Here is a 17,960-nt window from a genome sequence, read left to right on the forward strand (position 1 = left end):
GATAGGGGGCCGATTATATCGTGCATCCCTAGTTATACTTATTAATAGTGTTGTGCAAATGCCATTGTTTGTCCTCGATACCGATACCTGATACCTGGCCATGCAGGTATCAGGTATCGGTATTGAAATTGATGTGTGTGTATATATGAAGAACTACTGCATACTACTAGGATGTAAAATAATTGCCATTATGGCTTTGTCAAGCTGCTGTCTACCTTTGTGAAGCAGGAAAAAGACTAATACAAAGTGAATTCAGTAGAACTTTCTATTGCCTACCTGAAATGGGTGACCATAGTTTAATAAACTGTTGGCTCTCAAAAAGGTATCAGTGCCCTTTTTGTCGGTACTCGCTGATACCACCATTTTAGTGCAGTATCAGGGCTCTGTCCGATACTGGTATTGGTGCAACACTACTTATTAATGATACTAAGAACTATATCTGCAACTGTTACTACTAAGATAGACTACTAAGAAGACAAATACAAAGAGAAAATTTTTCAAGAAAGCCACATAAGCAGCACAGAAAATATATAAAGTAAGGGAAGTCTGACAACTGAATTCTGTGAATAAAGGTGAATGACACAAACAAAAAGCTTAGCAGTGACATGCAACAACCCCAAAGGTTCCTGTTTACAATATTCTAGGGTGTTTACTGCACCACATTAGACAAATAAGTAAATTAATATGAAAAGTAGAGTCAGAGGATACTTTCAAAAAAGGTAAGGAAGAATGCCCCTAAACCCTTCTAATATCAATTATATCCTAATATCAATTAGATCCGTTAAACCTATTTATGGGCAATTTTTTTTTTATATATATATATATCAGGTCTTTTAGCAATCAGCTGCATTTACATTTCTTAACAAAACAATAGATTACTTACTCTACTGAAAGAACAACAGCATCTAGCTCGGTGACAATCTTTCTGGCTAGCAGATCATATGGACTCATTCCTGTGTAGGACGAAAAGACAACAAAATATCAGATAACTCTTAAAAACAGATCAATTAATTCAAACATGTTTAAATACAAAAACAGCTGCTATCTCAAATAATTTCTTAAATATAAATTGGTCCTTCAAACAGACTAAAAAGCAATACAGTTCTTAGATATTAGGTTTAAGTTTTTTATATGGATGGAAAAAATGAGGGGTATGCACAAGCACTCAAAGAGTTGTCTGTTAGACAATTCCAACCTGAACTCAGTTGTTCTCTATACAAAACAATTTTCAGAATGCAGTGCCAAGAAATATCTAGTCTTGACTGAATTATGATAAAGACAAAAGGCATCTGCAGATATTGTACAGACAGCTCTGAAAATATTTATATTTGTCACTCCATTAGTATTGGAGCATTTGTAATGACATGAACAGATAGATTAAGAGGGGCAAGAACCACCAGATTTTACATTATGATTTAGCAATTAGGCTAAGCATAAGATGCTAACTTCTGGAGCTGCTACTATTCCAGATGACACACTTTTTTATAGCCTGCTCAGCCTGACCTACTCTGTGATGCCTGCAATCTATTCATCTTTCTACTTCTCCTTAAGACGTACTTTCAGTTCCTATAAATAAAGGAAAAAATAAGGGAGCACAGCAACCTACGGGAACTCCCCAGACACCATCCTCCTCCGTGCAGGTAAATGACAGCTCTCCTCATGTCAGTGTCTACTCCCTTCTGCTTTGGCTGGTAGACCACCACCTCCACCCCATCAAACTTTTCTTCTGTCACTTTCACAAACTCATCAGACACAGGTACGATTCCTTCTATTACAGTAATGACATACATTACATCCATGTAGTCTTTCAGACCCACAGACTCGCATAGGTCTGCCTGGAAAAAAAAGATATAAACAAAAAATGATTAAAAGAGTTATCCTCAAATCATAACTTATAAATGCAGTGAAACCTTAAACCATGTTTCACAATGAAAACATGAAGACATGTAGAACACGTAAGCAGGAAAGGGGCAAAATAATGGTCACATGATTGCAGCTTTGTGTAATGTCAACTGCTTCTGAAGGATATCTGTTTTGAGAAGTCACAACAAAGGGGAAGTCACAACTAAGAGAAAACGTCAGCACTTCAGACTTAAACAACAACATGGATGCATTCTTCCTGTTTTAAAAAAAACAATGCACATGTGGTTACTCGGTTAATTTAAAATATAAAAAGGCTCCGTTTGCTCTAAAATCAAATAAACATGTTAATAACTTAATGTAAACTATGAGACTGAAAAGAACACACAACCTGCAATCATTTTCACAGAATTTAAAAGAACTTTTTGGAAACTGTCCTATAATTTGTGCCTGACTGCAAATTATTTAGTCAAATAAGTGAACAATGACTATATAGATCATTGTTCTACCACAGATCTTTACTGTAACCAATTTTAAATTTCAACTTCTGCACATGTTAGAAAAGATTGTTTTCTTTTTTTTTTATTCTAATAAACAAACTAAAATAATGTGTCTTATTTATCAGTCTGATGGACAAAAATGCAAAAATAAAGAAAAATAATTATTTTTTTATTATTTGTGAATTATTTGCACTTGCCATCACATACTTTAAAGTAACTAGAAGGTATAAAAAGCCCAAATAGGTGCCCAAATCTTCAGTGTCACAAACAACAGGCATTGTTGCACTGATAAATGGAGGTGAGTTTCCATAATAGGATCTATTATTAGACCAGGTGAGAAGGGCTATACAACTCATGGATTAGCATCTGACATAATCTGGTGTAACCAGCATGTATATATCTACATCAGCAAAAAAAATATATATATATACATATATATATATAACAATGCAATGCTATACAAAATACTGTTAAATTAACTCCAAACTAACATTCTTCTATTTGATCTGTTTTAGAAAGTCACTAAAACAGATCACCAAGAAAGTTTTCTCTTACCAAATGACTGAGAGTTCTGAAAAAGGAATTGGTCAGCATAAGTTTCCATCTCTCCTCTATCGTTTCAGGAATTGGTTCATAAACATAATAGGCTGTAAAAGAGCAGATAGCGACGAATAAAATGATGTTTCTCAGCCTCATTTTAGAGCTTACGTCCACCGGCCGCTGAGTGCAGGCTGAAAACACGGACAGACTGCTAGTTGCGCTTGTTAAGGAGTCGGTCCGGTGCGCAGCAGAGCATACGCCCCAAAAAAATCAGATTCAGGCGAGTTAAATATCACAGCGGTCGACGGGTATTATTTGGTGGCTGTCAAGCCTGCATATTCGGAGCTTTTCTTCGCTGTTGGTGCGCACTCCTCGGAGCATGTCTGTCTCGTGGAGCGGCGGAATTAATTAAGGTGTCGGTGGTGTGGAGAGGGCGCGCGCGTTGTGAGCTCACGAGGCAGTACCGTCCCACCTTGGCCGTTAGGCAATTCCTCAGGTGCTGTCTAATCGTTTGTGAATTATAACGAAACTCTTAAAACGTCGTGCATAAATAAAACAAAGCAAAAAAAAAAAAGCTATTTGAATTGAGTATTTTACAAAAAAAATAAATAAATAAATAAACACAAAGCTCATCAAAATTTAATATTTTTTGTGTAATGTTTTTGGTTACAGTAAGCTTCTGATCCTCTTTCAGAAATTGCTGCCATTTTTAAGAAATAAACTATAGAAAAATATCTGGACTCTAGATAAATATATGTGGTTGCAAGGCAGCCTAAGCTAATTATATGATAGGTGTTAGATTTCCCCCAGCATAACTGACAGTAAAAAGCAACATGACTCTGATGCATTCAATGATACAACTCATTTTAAAATGCTGCTGACAGAACAGCTCAGAGCAGGAGTTTGTTACAGAAACTTCAGTAGAAGATCCAGTCAAGGGTAAATAATCATGATTTCCTATCAATATAATGACCCCTTTGTATCCATGATACAATTCAGTTTTGTACTTTACAGAGGCAAGGATGATAACATGTAGGCTAATGCTTGCTCATGACTTGGATGCTATGTCTTAAGGAAAAAAGACAAACAAACAGGCCAATGTCATCTTGATGAGTAATGGGATAACTTTGACCATGTTACATTTAGTAAAGTCAATCAGGTAATAAAGCTATGTAGCAAATCATTTAATAAACATTTTTGAAAAGTATAAAGTTGGCATATTATTATCACTTTATAGCCATAGCATAAAAAAACTGAAGGAAATAAAAAAAAACTGAAGCAAATAACAGAATGACTTGTTTTTTTATTGGGTTTATCATGTTAAAAAGGGCAAATTTTATAATAAATAACACAGGGGCAGTGTGGGCAAAATCTGATAAGATGGATTGTTAAGCTTAAATAAATAAAACTGGGCTACCTCACCAACACTATCTTGTTTCAAATATGGGTGCAATCGCTGGGCTGTTTTATATCAACAGGTTATGCATTTGATCCATATTTAGGATAATTTATTTGTACCAAGTTAGGTTTTCACCTAAAAAAATAGATTAAGGTCACTAATGTCCAATGTTAAAACTACAAACAATACTGTAAACAGTCTTGAAACTATTACAATCTAGAGTGAAATTAATATTTTTTGTTAGTTTATTCTGTAAATCTGGTTTAAAATTAGACTTAAAAACAAACAAAAAAATTAATAAAACTATCTACTACTAAGAGCCCCTGGAAACATGGTGAAATATTGCATTATGGGGGCTGCACAAACTGCTGAATGCTGCTGAAAGCTGAAATGAATGACATTTGTTCTCGGAGGGACTGAGATACTGAGGGACTGAGTATTCCTGTCCCGATGCAAATCCTACGGGAGCAGACTGCTCATTAAACAGGAGAACCCGGACACACTTGCTAGTGGATGGCTGATTGGGATCTGTGATTGGGATTAATATGAATGCTGCAGAAACTTTAAATAAAAATCGAACAATATTCAAATCTACTTTCTCTGGCAGAGGAGCACATCCCTGCTTACCACCTGAGATTTTACATGATACATGATCTGTTTTCAAGTTCTAACAACTGTTTACCCTGTAAAATCTCACAGAATGATGTCTGGTTCAGAAATAGCATGATGCTACTGGACTAAATTGTACTGAAATGACTCCATTAAACTACTGATTGCACACCTCAATCTGTCTCCTTTGACTATGAATTCTCCCCCAGTCTCTGTCTGATCTTTTGGGTGTGTAGCAGGCTTATTATTAAAGGGTCGTGGTTGATCACATTGAAAGTTTCATCATTGTCTGAATTAGAATCGGTATTCATTGTTTACTACTGAAAGAGGACTCACTTCCAGTGTCCTGCTTTAGATACGAAAGTACATTTTCCACACAAAAACAACCCAAAAAGCCTAAATAGTTCTTGTTTACATTCTGATTCAAAAACCAATTTCTCACAAATTGAGGCTTTAACCTGTAATTTATTGTAAGATCTTTACAGAATTAGGTTACCAACAATGGATGACCTTTAAGTGAAGTGATAATTTTGGTGTTTGTCCTGTTTTGCCAATGCCCCAGACAAGATGATAGCCCAATAGATTTGCTTCCACTACATAATTATGACTGATTCTACTTGGTACATGTATATGAATCTTTATTGGAAATTATTTTGGCAGTGAAATCATATACAATGAACATATAAATGAGGTGAGAAAGAAAGGTGATAAGAACTAAGGAGAGAGAAAGAGACAGACAGGAAAGAGCTCATGAAAAGTGAGAAAATAAAACAAAACAGCAAAAATAGACAACACAGAAGATATCCAATAACTCCTAGAAAACTGATTCCACACCTGTATGACACAAGAGGGAAAACAACAGAGAGCATAACAACAGCAAAAAAGAAGACAGACAACCAAAGTAAACATAAAAAAAGCTTCAAGAGCAGCAGGTATACCTTAGATATCCATGTGTGTAGAAAACTATCAAGCAGAAGTAATGTATATAGAATAATGTCACAATCAAAGCATTTGTGAATTAATTCAGTGTAGTTTACATCTAATCTCAAGGAATGTAATCATTAATTGATGCTGATAGGTTTCATTGTAGTATGTATGTACATTTCAACAGATCTTTGATATCAAACAATACGTTTTGTTTTTTTTTATTATTATTGGTGTTCTCTCTAACCTCTTACACCCTAAGGGGGTATAAATATATTTCTGCCTGACAAAAACACACAAAAGTAAATAACTTATAGCCTCACAGCTATTAGATTTAAGAAGAAACTTTTGGTACCTCTGTAAAGGTAAGATGTCATAGAATGGTTTTCTGGTGTCAGCACCATTGTAGCTTTGACCCTGCCTGAACTATTAGGGACAAAATACAAAATATTTTGCATTTTTTGAACCTCGCCAAAATTTTCTTTGAAATAAACATTGCAAAACACTACCAAAATATTATTTATAGCACAAAAAAGTAGTACAGACTTTTAAATCTAAATGTTGTGTAAAAATATACCAAATTTGGACTCAATCAGATGAATCATATTTATTTTAGAATGGTATTAGTGAGAAATTTCTTAGGCGGAGGGGCCATTTTGGCACATTTATCCATAAATGTCACCAAACTGTGCCAAATGTGTTTTTTACATCAATACTGGGGGTTTGTTAAAATTACGAGGTCACGTAGCAGCTGGACCCACCGGTGGGTCCGTAGGGTTCTAGGGGCTAAGCAACTTGCATCATTTACTCCTCCTGGACAAGCCTGTGGTCAGTTTGTTGCATTCTGTCATTGACTTTGTCATGCAGAAATCCTTCATTTCCAGCATGCATGTAACAGCAGAGAAGAGTAAACTTCAATTTAACTGGAAGTTACCTCCACCATGATGCGGCTACCTCAAATATTAAAGGTCTACAAGACAGGATCCTAAATTATTGCCTAATGTTGTACTTTACCTAGAGTCTGAGTAAAAATAGCTGTGGTAGTAACCACTGAAAGGATCAGATGCATGGTGGTGCCTGATTATTAGGGACTCTATCATTTAGAAGGAGAATTTTAAAATAATCTGGATTTAAAAGGAGCCAATGAAGATATCTGAAAATGGAAAAAGTAGAAATATGTTCTCTCTTTTAAATTTTAATCAGAACTCTTGAGGTTTGGATAAACTATGGGTTTTTACTGCATTTTGTGTACTCTAAGTTGTCCTGGTTTTGATGCCTTCAGCCCATCTAACTGCCTTGAAAGGTTTTCTTACACACACACACACACACACACACACACAAAAAGAAAAAAAAATTATATACCGGTAATAAAAGAAAAACCCACAAATGTCACAGAAGTAACTTGAATCTGACAAAAGCAACAATAAAGAACGATTCTATGAACATGAACTAATGAGAGTCAGACATTGATTTTTCAATCATGCTTCAACAGAATGTTTAAAAAATACACTCATTGATTTCCTGGGAGTGGCAGCCTAGTGGTTAGGGTGGTATAGGCCTTGGAATCTGGAGGTTGTGAGTTCAAGCTGCCACTCTGGCTCTCTGAGCAAGACCCTTCCCTTAACCCCAAACAAGACCCTTCCCTTAACCCATATGCAGAGAGTGAATTTCGTTGTGCTGTACTTGTGAGAGTGTAATGACAATAAAAATGCTGGAAAAATAAGAAATGGCGCTGGACACAAATAATGGTACCCTTAAATTTGTATTTTGTTGCACAACCTTTGGAGGTAATCACTGCAATAAAACAATTGCAGTAATCTGCAGGGTTGTTGTTTTTTTTTACCTACTCCTTATTAGAAAACTTCCTAGGTTGTTTTAGGTTTGAAAGATGCCTTTTCCAGATGGCATGTTCAGCTCCTTCCAAAGAGGCTGAAAACTATTTAGGTCAGAACTCAATAGAAGGCCACCTCAGAATAATCCAATATTTTCCTCTTAGAATAGTTTTCTCTAGAATCCATTGATTGTCTTAAAATTCCAATCCCTCAGAGATTCAAAACACCCTGTTTTATGTCCTGTGTGTGTATGCATTGTTTTTTTCTGTCCTCCCTTTGCACGTTGTCATAGGCAGGTCTGATTCCCAGCTGTACCTCATCAGGGGGTGATTATTCAGAGTTCATAAGAGGAGCAGGTTCCAGAAGCAGACCCTGGATGGTAAAATGCCATCCTGTGGTAATCAGGTTCCTCAGTTGTCTTTTGGGCTTAGATTGTGCTAAAAACAGCATAATAGTAACATTTTGACTTTGTCCTCCCCTGCAGTTCCTCCTCATTGATTGTTCTCTTGTTCCTTGGCCTAGTCCCTACCCGAGTCTTGTCCTGGAAGTCTTGGCTGGCTGCTCTGTCTCTGCTCCTCCATCTGCCCACCTTCAAACACTCACCTTAAGGCTCCTCAGATCTCCCACCTGCCTGTTCACCCTCCAATGTTTTGTTACTGCTGGAATAGTAATCTTCCTCATCTAAATCATCTCCTCAATTGATCTTTTTCCTGATCCCCTGAAGCACTAACACTTCCACTCTTCTAGTGCGGAACCAGACTCCCTATCCTGATCACCTATCTCCTGTTCCTTACTTTTCAATAAACTTTTTTTTTAAACCTTTCTTTGTTCTGTAATTGCTGCCTGCATTTGAGTCTCAGTACTACAATTGACACCCTGTGCTATTTTCAGTCTTGTCTAGGGACCATCATTTTTGTCCAGGCCCGTTTCATGAGTTCATCTTTGTTGAAACATGGTTAAAAAGCAGCATCAGGATTTAGTCTTTTCACTTGGTATATTTCTTATTTCAGACTTATAGGAACTGATTCTTGTCTTAGTTGCTTTGCACTTGGCTACAAACTGCCCCAGTGGATGCAGTAGGTCTTGGCAGAAGGGAACCAGCAAAACCACATCATTTGCAAAAAGCACGGACAAAGTCTGCTAGTTACCAAAACAGACCCCTTTGGCCTAAAAATGAAGTCCATAAAGGTTTTGAACAGGATCGGTGACAGAGGGTAGCCTTGCCAACGTCCAACATGCATCGGCAACAAGTCTGACAATATGGATCAAACTCCTGCTCCACCTATAAAGCAACTCGCTTGTCCCTAAAAAAGGGTACTGGACTCCATTCTTCTGAGCTTTCCCCACAGAGAACCATGATGGACACAGTGAGATGTTTTCTCCAGATCCACAAAACATGTGGATAGGTTGGACATCTCCCATGAATCCTTAAGCAACCTGCAGATGTCATAGAGCTGGTGTAGTGTTCCACAGGCAAAACCACACTACTATTCCTGAGGCTGAGGTTTGACAGTATGCTGTACTCTTTTCTCCAGCACCCTGGCATAGGTCTTCTTGCGTAAGCTTATAAGTGCGATCTACCCATTTGGAACAAATCCTTTGTTTCCCTTCCTATGGAGCAGAACCAATCAACCCAGTGCGCTAGTCCAGGGGCACTGCCCCATTACTAGAAATCTGGTAATGAAACACCACTCAGGTTCAGAGCTGGGGTCCCATCCTTTCCATCAGGCCCCTCTAGATGTCATTGACCTCAGGCCAATGACGTCTAGAGGTCAGTGACAAAATACATAGATTCATACATATATCCATATATATATACTGTACAGCTGTATAAAATATCTGTCTTCTTGTTAACTTTCTCAACAGGGGTCTTACCTATAAAGCTTGTTAAAGCATAAAATTAGGCCTGAAGTTTTTGTCCATCTACTTCCAAGCAAAGGTTTTGATCTATATAATGAACATGACCTGAAAATGTGCTGTCCAGATAGTGACTGAGGTGAGGAACTGAATTCAAGTTGTACTGTATCATACCTTCTTTCAGAACATAAATTTCTCTTCATATGAAGCTTTACTAGCAGATAAATTTTATTTGATCTGAAACGATAGTGTGATATATGCTGTCCTGTCACACAAATAAAAAAAAGGTTAAAAATTTAAATTAAAAATTTAAGCCTGCTTAATATTTAAAAACTTCCATAACATGATATTTCTCTCTCAAGTGATCAACGGGGCTGTATCACAGATCAATATATAAATGTAATAAGTTGTGAGGAATCACTCAGATTGCTGTCAACCTTTAAATACAGCAGAACCACTTGTGTTTAATAGTGCAAAATGGATTCTGTAGTGTAACTCTGTTGGAGACTATGTAAGTTGAAGAATTAGAAGGGAATGCATTTTCAGGGATTACCAAACTGAGCCAGGATGATGACTGGTTTATCAGGTAATCAGACTTCATTCATGTGGTGTTTTGCATGGACCATTAATAGTTGAAAGTTGGTGTTAAGAAGGATTAAAATAACATGGAGCTCTGCATGCAAACTTTGAGGTACAGCTTTGATCTATAAAGGAGAATTAATTTTGAGAGTTATCATGGTTTTCTGAATTTAGTATTTTTTGTTGGAGCAAAGAATGAGGATACTTTCTGGTCTTCTCAAATTCGACACACTCTGCAATGGTTGAAACTGACCAGCTTTTGTTTGGACATAACAAAAGTTGTAAAGAAATAACCCATAATCTTCTTTCCAAGAAGTATTTTCTGTTCAAATAAAACAAGTATCTTAAACTGTACGTAGCTTAGGATTTCCATTTAAAAATACAAATGTCATTCTATGTTTTGGATATATAAGTATACCACATCAAGTTCTTTGGGTAAAATGTATGGGATTTTAGACTAATGTAGTAGAAATGAAATAAGTCAGTTTAACCAGGGTTTTGTAAAGTAGTCAGGTTTTCATGCATGCTTTACCCCAGAGGAGCCACATGTCTGCACGTGACTGGGTGCTAACCTCTGTGTAATGACCTCTTAAAACTTTTTCTACATCAAGCTGAAAGTTGTAATTGGTTAGTGGTTCGGAAAAGGCAAGTGCCTACTTCCACCACTCATCAAACTGTATTGAGATGTACTCTGCCAGATTCAGGGCATTAAAGGGTGTGAAAGCCTCTGTGAGGCTGATCACTGCTGAGCAGCAGAATACTAAATCTGTTCTCTGAATACATAATTATACTTCAGACACACAGGGATTCTCCCTGGATTTTCCTTCTCCCAATTCCATCCCAACTGCTCTCTTCTTCTGAGGGAGACTACCTTGTAAATCTTTCATGGCTCTCTCTCTCTCCACTCCTGACATCTAGTTAGTGGGCAGAGCTGGTGTAAGAGCATGAGTGGGTGGGAATGTTGACTTCATCTACGTAGAGACATGCTGTGCTACACCACGTGACAGCACAACACCCTGCTGCGTGTCCGGATAACCCCAGCAAATGTGAACATGGCCATAGACCAAAACAAGTAATTTGTGCAGTAAAGTGCATAAAAATGTGTTCCTGCTATATCAGGGCTGAGGAGGTTTGCCTAATATATATTGAAGTGTATGTATAAAATGTTGTCAAATTCTTATGATTAAGCTCAGTTCATACGTCTACCACTTAAAAATTAGAGATAACTTTTTTAACATTTTAATATGCAGAAGCCCTGCTGGAGCAAAGTTAGCTGCATGGTGAGATCAATCTTAAAGAAATGATTTCCTATTCAGGAAGAGATGAGTGAAAATGAAAAGAAATCCTTTTAATAAAGCAATCAAGAAGTATCCACAAGCCAAAATGGACGGAAAAGTAAAATAGATCTATTACACATAGATGTACTCTCATCTGGCTGTATATCTACATGCAAATACAATGCAGTTTACCTTTTACAGTTCAAAAGTCCCATAAAAAAGGCCAGGAGACAGGATTTTTTTATTACAACCACCACTGCACTCAAGATGTTCCGTGGTTATCTTCATAAATCCACCATACATCATTAAGCTGATTTACATGTGTTCAGCTGCCTTTTAGCATGCCAATTTTAAGGGATATTGCCTTTAAAAACAGTGGATGTTTTTAATGATCATTCCGTGCCACCAATATTTGGATTTCCCAAGCTTTTTGATGGCAGCAGATCTGAACACATTTATAAAAGAAAGTCTGGTGTGTAGCCAGTTTGTCCATGAAACCAAAATGTTATTTTAAACATGTAATATTGTAACTTAACTCAGGAATCAAAAAGACAAATTGTACTTTATGGAGGTACTGAAAGAAAAGTTATTAAGAGCAGGTGCCTGCAGCAAGTAATTACACTTTTTAATGAATTCTGTAACAGTTTGCAGGGGATATAATTGTTTCATCTCTAACTGCAAACTTTTCTGTGATTTATCCTGAGATTAAAAAGATCAATGAAAATTAGCAGTGGCAAAGACTTTGCCTAACAGTATGGCATTAAAAATGTTAAGAGTGCACATTTATTTAAATGATCATGATAGTTATGTTGTAAATTGATTGTTTTTTGTGTGCATTGCTGAGGAATAGTCTGCTATTTGTCACTGAGATGTTTATTGTTAGTTAAAATTGCCATTGTTTTTAGCAATTAATATGTTATGCAAGCACTTTGTGATAATTGCATCCACCATGGAGGTTTTGTTTTTGTTCGCTTTTGTTAGCAGGTGGGCTTTAAGAGTTAGGTACAGTGTTTTTTATCAGAGGTTTGCCTCATACCAAAGACCAATCCATTAAATTTAGGTGGTGATCCAGTTCACAATCCAGATACAGGACTTTTGACAGATGCCTTAAAATTGTGAGAATTGCATTATTGGCAAAAAATGTGGCAAGAAGTGACATTTTTGGGTAAAAAGCTCACCACAATAACCATTAGATGGTCTGTTAATTGCTATGAAAAATGTATCTGTCTTATCATTGCAAGTGAAAACACTGAGTTTGCTCAACTCTATCAGTTTCTCAGTAATTCTGTTTTCTGGTGGGGTGAGGCTATGCTGTAGCTTTTCAATGACAAGCATATCAGGTGGGTTTATTTAGGATAAAAAAAGGAATATATTTAACAGCATCTCATGTCAAACAATAAAAATTGATTGAGGACATCTGATACTGCTGACCGGTTTCTGTTCTGAGGCCATGGGAACAATGGTGCAGTCTGTGACAAAATATAATAATTTAAATCAAACAAGACTTTATATAGTACTGGTAAACTGAAAATGGCTCATCAATAAAAAATTCAACTAAATCTTGTTCTATAGTCAAATGTGTGCAAACTTGTAAACTTGTTTGTTTTGTTTTTTTTCAACAGTGTCCTGTCTGGCAATGTGGCAATAAGAATAATTGTCTTGATGGACATAAAAAGAGCCCAACAGATTTTACTTTCACAAATGAAGCAGTAAGGCTATGGCCATAATATTCCGCTTGATGTATGCATATAAATAGCTTTATTATAATTATGCAGGGAATATTATAGATTTTATGGACACTGCAATGTAAGTAGAACAGGAAAGAAAAAACAAAAAAAGGAGAAAAGATGAAAGAAAGAGGAGATAAAAGGAAGAACTTGTACTTTGCAAATATTTTTGGAGGCACACTGAGTTGTAGTGCAACCATAATCATAACGTTTTATAAAGGTTAAACAAGTTATTTTTTGAGAAACGTTAACTTTAACATCTTGTAGGTTCAGATTTTTCCTCCTTGACTCTTAGTCAAGGCACTGAAAGGCATCTAAAGGTTTATCACTGCACCCTGTGCCTCATGATCATGAGGCTGTGCGTGGGACAGACAGGGATAAGCTCCTTCTCAATTATTGCCTATGCAACAAAATTGTCTGAAAGGAATGTTGAACTTTCACCCCGTAACCACATACATTTTATTATCACCTGATCCAAGAGACCCAAAGGTAATGCTTAGGGCTAATTTAGCTTTTTAAGTTACATATTAACTTAAAAAGAAGTGTTTACATTGTTATAAAATGTAATAGTTCTTCATTTGAGCTTGGTTAAACTTTTAGAGATATTAGTGGCCTAGCTAACCTTGTCATAAACATTTAAACAAGATTTTATACTAGATACTCTGATGCCATACTTAAGCACATAAGCATAGTATAACCTCTCACAAAGTCAGCATACATACATACATGCTACAAACCACAGTGACAACAAGTGACTATTCTTGCTTTACAAGTTCTCTTGAAAAAAGGCCTTTAAAGGTTGCCTCTATCCTCTAATATACCTCTCAATAACAGTTTAGACAAGTGTTTTCAAAAGCTCAGTGTGAGGAAGTTTTAGGATAAAAAGGGGGTAAAGATGATTGAAGGGAAATACGATCTGGCTTGGAACCTAAGCAAATAAGCAAATTTCATGTTTATTTAGTTTGTTAATTTGTTGTTGACTTATCTTTAAAGTCGTTGGGAAATGTCAAATCATTCTGGCTTAAACATAAATGTACTCTTTATCAGACCTTGTTATGATATTGTTCAAAAAATGTAGAAATTTTCTATTTAAAAAAAAATCCTGTCTTAAAATCTGTGGGGGGTTTTCTTTATCTTATGCAGGCCTGTTAATTATACATCAGCCTGAACACCTAAATTCTGCCAATCATATATCAGCAGTCATCTGTCAATCAATTTTTGTGGTTATAGCATCTTGATTCGTGTGCAGCAGCTAGGGCTAAAACATGTACGGCTGTAGGCTACACCAAACTAAGCTTCTGCCACCCTGGCGTTCTCTTCCACTTCATTCCCACTTTCCTCCTCTAAATAAAAAAATGTATGACGGAGAAAACTCATCCACAACCTCCGACACAAAACTCTCCTCCTCTTGCATGTTTACGCTGTCCATAGCGTTCCTTAATAGGGCTCCTTGCTAAGTCACCAATTTAGTGCTACTTGTTCCCAATCAAATTTCTCATTGGGAACCTACTACCACTAAGTTGCTAACTGGTTAGCAACGATGCTTCCGAGAAACCGGCCACAATCAAACTTGCTTGAAAACCTTCCGCCACAACAATCCTGCACTCTTGATAAACGACCAATCAAATTCACTTTATTCACTCGTGCAAAGTCGTGCACCACTCGGGAGAATTTCGAACTGGTTGGAACAGCCGTCTCCCTATGACTTTAAGTATCAGGGAAGTTGTGCTGTCACTTTAAGAAACACTGAAGCCCGGTAACAGGAAGTCGTCACATATGATGTAGAATGAGGTAATCAGGAGGTAAAATGCCCATACTACAGAGTTAAACATTGTTGCAAGTTTATTCAGCAACTTCTGCAAACCTCTTATGCCTTTGGTAGCATCGTTGGTATGTATTGACATTTTATTATGATATTTGCCACTTCAATTCATTATTTTGGGTGTAATGATATTTTATAATGATAAATTTACTCTTGCTGAAGTAACACTGTTAATATATGTGATTTGGTTGATGTGTCAAACCAGTTCAGTTATAATACGTGAATAGATAAACGCATAAATAATTTGATTTGAAAATGTTTATAAACAGAAGTAAGTTAGTTAATCTGGGCATCTAGTGTCAGTGTTAAAATGAAGTGATTTATTTGACTTCTAAGAAGCACGCTTATTTTTGCTTTAATGTGAAGGAGTAGAAAAAGAGTTTATTGTAATTTGTATATTGCAGTTTTACCTTCCCTACAATGTTAATAAACCTGTGGACAAGGAGTCATCTGTCTTCAGAGTCTTGATGTCAAAGAGGCGTTTAAATGACTGTCAAGTCATATCAAGTACATATGATGAGGACAGCAAAGTGAAACAATGGCTTTCAGGCCAGGCAAGAAAAGGCAGTGTAAGCTAAAAATTAGAGTGAAAACGCAACATACAATCAGTATACATGGCAGAGGGGACATCGTCTTTGAGGACACGCTCACATGCCTCATGCTCTTCAGTACAATCGTCAGCCTCATCCACTGGGTCGGCTGCAGCAAAGGCCAGAGCAAAAGCAGCTCAGACGTGAATGACTTTGTGTGATATTTAGCTCGCCTGTAGCTTGTGGCTACAGGTTTGTTGCAATTCAATGACAAAGCATAGAACTACAGAGCCTGGAAACGCAGTTTTAAGTCAGCAACATGGGGTTTGGACCTGTCACCAAGTGAAGAAATGGATCTCCTGTTGAAGTGGCTCGGGAGAGAATCCATACAGTAAATGGAACAGATTAGAGCAATACATATAAACCCTCCACAAGCAGGGCTAAATATGATATGGAACAGACTTGATGAAAAGTATGGATCAGAAGGAGCAATTGAACATGCTCTTTCAAATGCATTAAAGATTTCCCAAAAATAACTAACAGAGATTACTCCAAGCTGACTAAGTTAGATGATCTGTTAATTGAGCTCCTATTAGCTAAATCTGAGGGAGATTTAGCTGGCCTGTCTTTCCTCGACAGGCCAGCTAAAGCTACCTTATCGTCTACAGGAGAGATGGGCGATGATTGGAGCATCCTACAAACAACAAAAGCGTGTTCAGTATCCTTCCCCCTCTTATTTCGTGGACTTCGTGTGCCAGGAAGCAGGGATTGCCAGTGATGCCGGTTTCAACTTTGGTTCTCACATGGACACAGCTTAGATAAGTAGAGCATTTTCAAAGTCCAACAACTTTAAGGAGATCTATGTTCACACGACTGAAATCTCTCCTCAAGGGTTACAGAGATGCTGACACAACATGAAAACCTAATGAATGTGACAAAATGTGCCCCATACACAAAAAAACCTCACCTGCTGAATAAATGTCATGCATTTAAGGAGAAATCCATGGACGACATTTTGCAAGGAATTGCAGAGTCAAAATGCAATGTGCAGAGTGCAAAAGTAAGGAGCATCACACAGCACTTCACCCAGATCCCAGAAGTGATGTTGACCCCCAACCACAGCATGGTGGGGAGAATGACATTGCCAAAAATCAGCCTCAGATAAACTCAAAGTGCACAGAAATCTTTGGTGGGGAACAGACAAATCGACCTGCTCAAAAAAAATGCCTTGTAAAAGTGTATCCTGCTGGCTGCAGAGACGAGGCTGTGAAACTGTATGCGATTCTGGATAAACAGAGTAACAGGTCACTAGTGCGATCACAGTTTTTTTATGTGCTCAATGACTGAAGTACAAGTGTTCCATATACACTGAGAACATGTGCTGGAGTTAGGGAATCAGCTGGAAAAAGAGCTAGTGGATATGAAATACAATCTTTAGATGGAAATGTTTGGCTCCCATTACCAAGTCTTGTAGAATCTAATTACATTCCTAACAACAGGGATGAAATCCCAGCCCCAGAGGTGGCCCATCACCATAGGCACAAATCTGAGGGTTGTCACCTGCTGTTCTTGCAATGCCATTGCATTTCCTCACTATGGATATCGCTGGATGGCAATTGACCCATTGTCTGATTTGTTGTTTCACTCTTCAGCTAATCCCCACCCCGTGTGACATATTAGCTCTATTTATTGACAAAGAAGAAGCGTAACACACATACTACAAGTCAAACCAGGTTGTAATGTTATTTTTCAGTCCCACAAGATCGAGACACTGACGGCAGGTAAAGGCAAAGGTGTTACTTTTTTAAAGAAATTAACAACTCTTCAAGACTAAAGGCAAGTAAAACAAAGGCAAAAAATAAACAGCCTGCACACTAGAGGGGGGTGAAGGGCTACTGGTCACCCTATTGACAGCCAATGCACTACCCTTCACCTGCACTGTTAATTACTGCCACATGGTTCTGCACCACTGCTATGCTGTCAAATAACATAAGCTACAAAGAAAAATTAAGAACAAGGCTGAGCCGAGGCTCAATTCTGTTATGAAAAGTGTTTATTATTCCCCCTGGATATAATTTATATGGATCTGCTGGAAGCACTTAGGCAAAGTTATTGCGAAAAGAAGATCCATCAGATATTAAATTCAAATATAATTGAAATGTTTATTGGGTAAGCTAATATAAAACAGGAAACACTTTTTTTATATATTTGAAGTACAAGTATGTGTATTTGGCATAGTTGATGTTTCCTTGTTTGTGTACAAATGTTGCAATTTAAGCAAATTCTGATTCTGAAGATGGGCTTTTATTGCCATTGTTTAATTTTCAATCAGAACACCTTCAATAGAATATCCTACCTGTTTTTCCTACAGCCTATCCCTTCACCTTTCTTGGGGTCTAGGTGTATGAATAATATTCAGGTTAGGAAAGGAGGTTTGGTAAGGGTGTCACCATGTTGCAGTACTCCAACGGTGATGTGACAGGGTTGGTTAATGCTTCAGCTAG

The 17,960-nt window shown here is 37.2% G+C and overlaps 1 protein-coding gene across 1 annotated transcript in view; it reads right to left on the minus strand.

Annotated features, from left to right (window-relative positions):
- The window catches only part of LOC107081884 (arylacetamide deacetylase-like), a 19,338-nt gene extending 16,004 nt beyond the window's left edge, over positions 1-3,334 (minus strand). The window contains exons 1-3 of the mRNA XM_015370230.1: positions 2,916-3,334; positions 1,607-1,835; positions 884-953 (exon numbers count right to left, since the gene is read on the minus strand). Coding sequence (XP_015225716.1) covers positions 884-953; positions 1,607-1,835; positions 2,916-3,056 — 440 coding nt within the window. The 5' untranslated portion in view covers positions 3,057-3,334. The remainder of the gene's footprint in view (positions 1-883; positions 954-1,606; positions 1,836-2,915) is intronic.
- Positions 3,335-17,960: the final 14,626 nt, after the last annotated feature.

Source organism: Cyprinodon variegatus, unplaced genomic scaffold (genome assembly GCF_000732505.1).
Source record: "Cyprinodon variegatus isolate N-32 unplaced genomic scaffold, C_variegatus-1.0 Scaffold44, whole genome shotgun sequence".
Taxonomy (NCBI): Eukaryota; Metazoa; Chordata; class Actinopteri; order Cyprinodontiformes; family Cyprinodontidae; genus Cyprinodon; species Cyprinodon variegatus.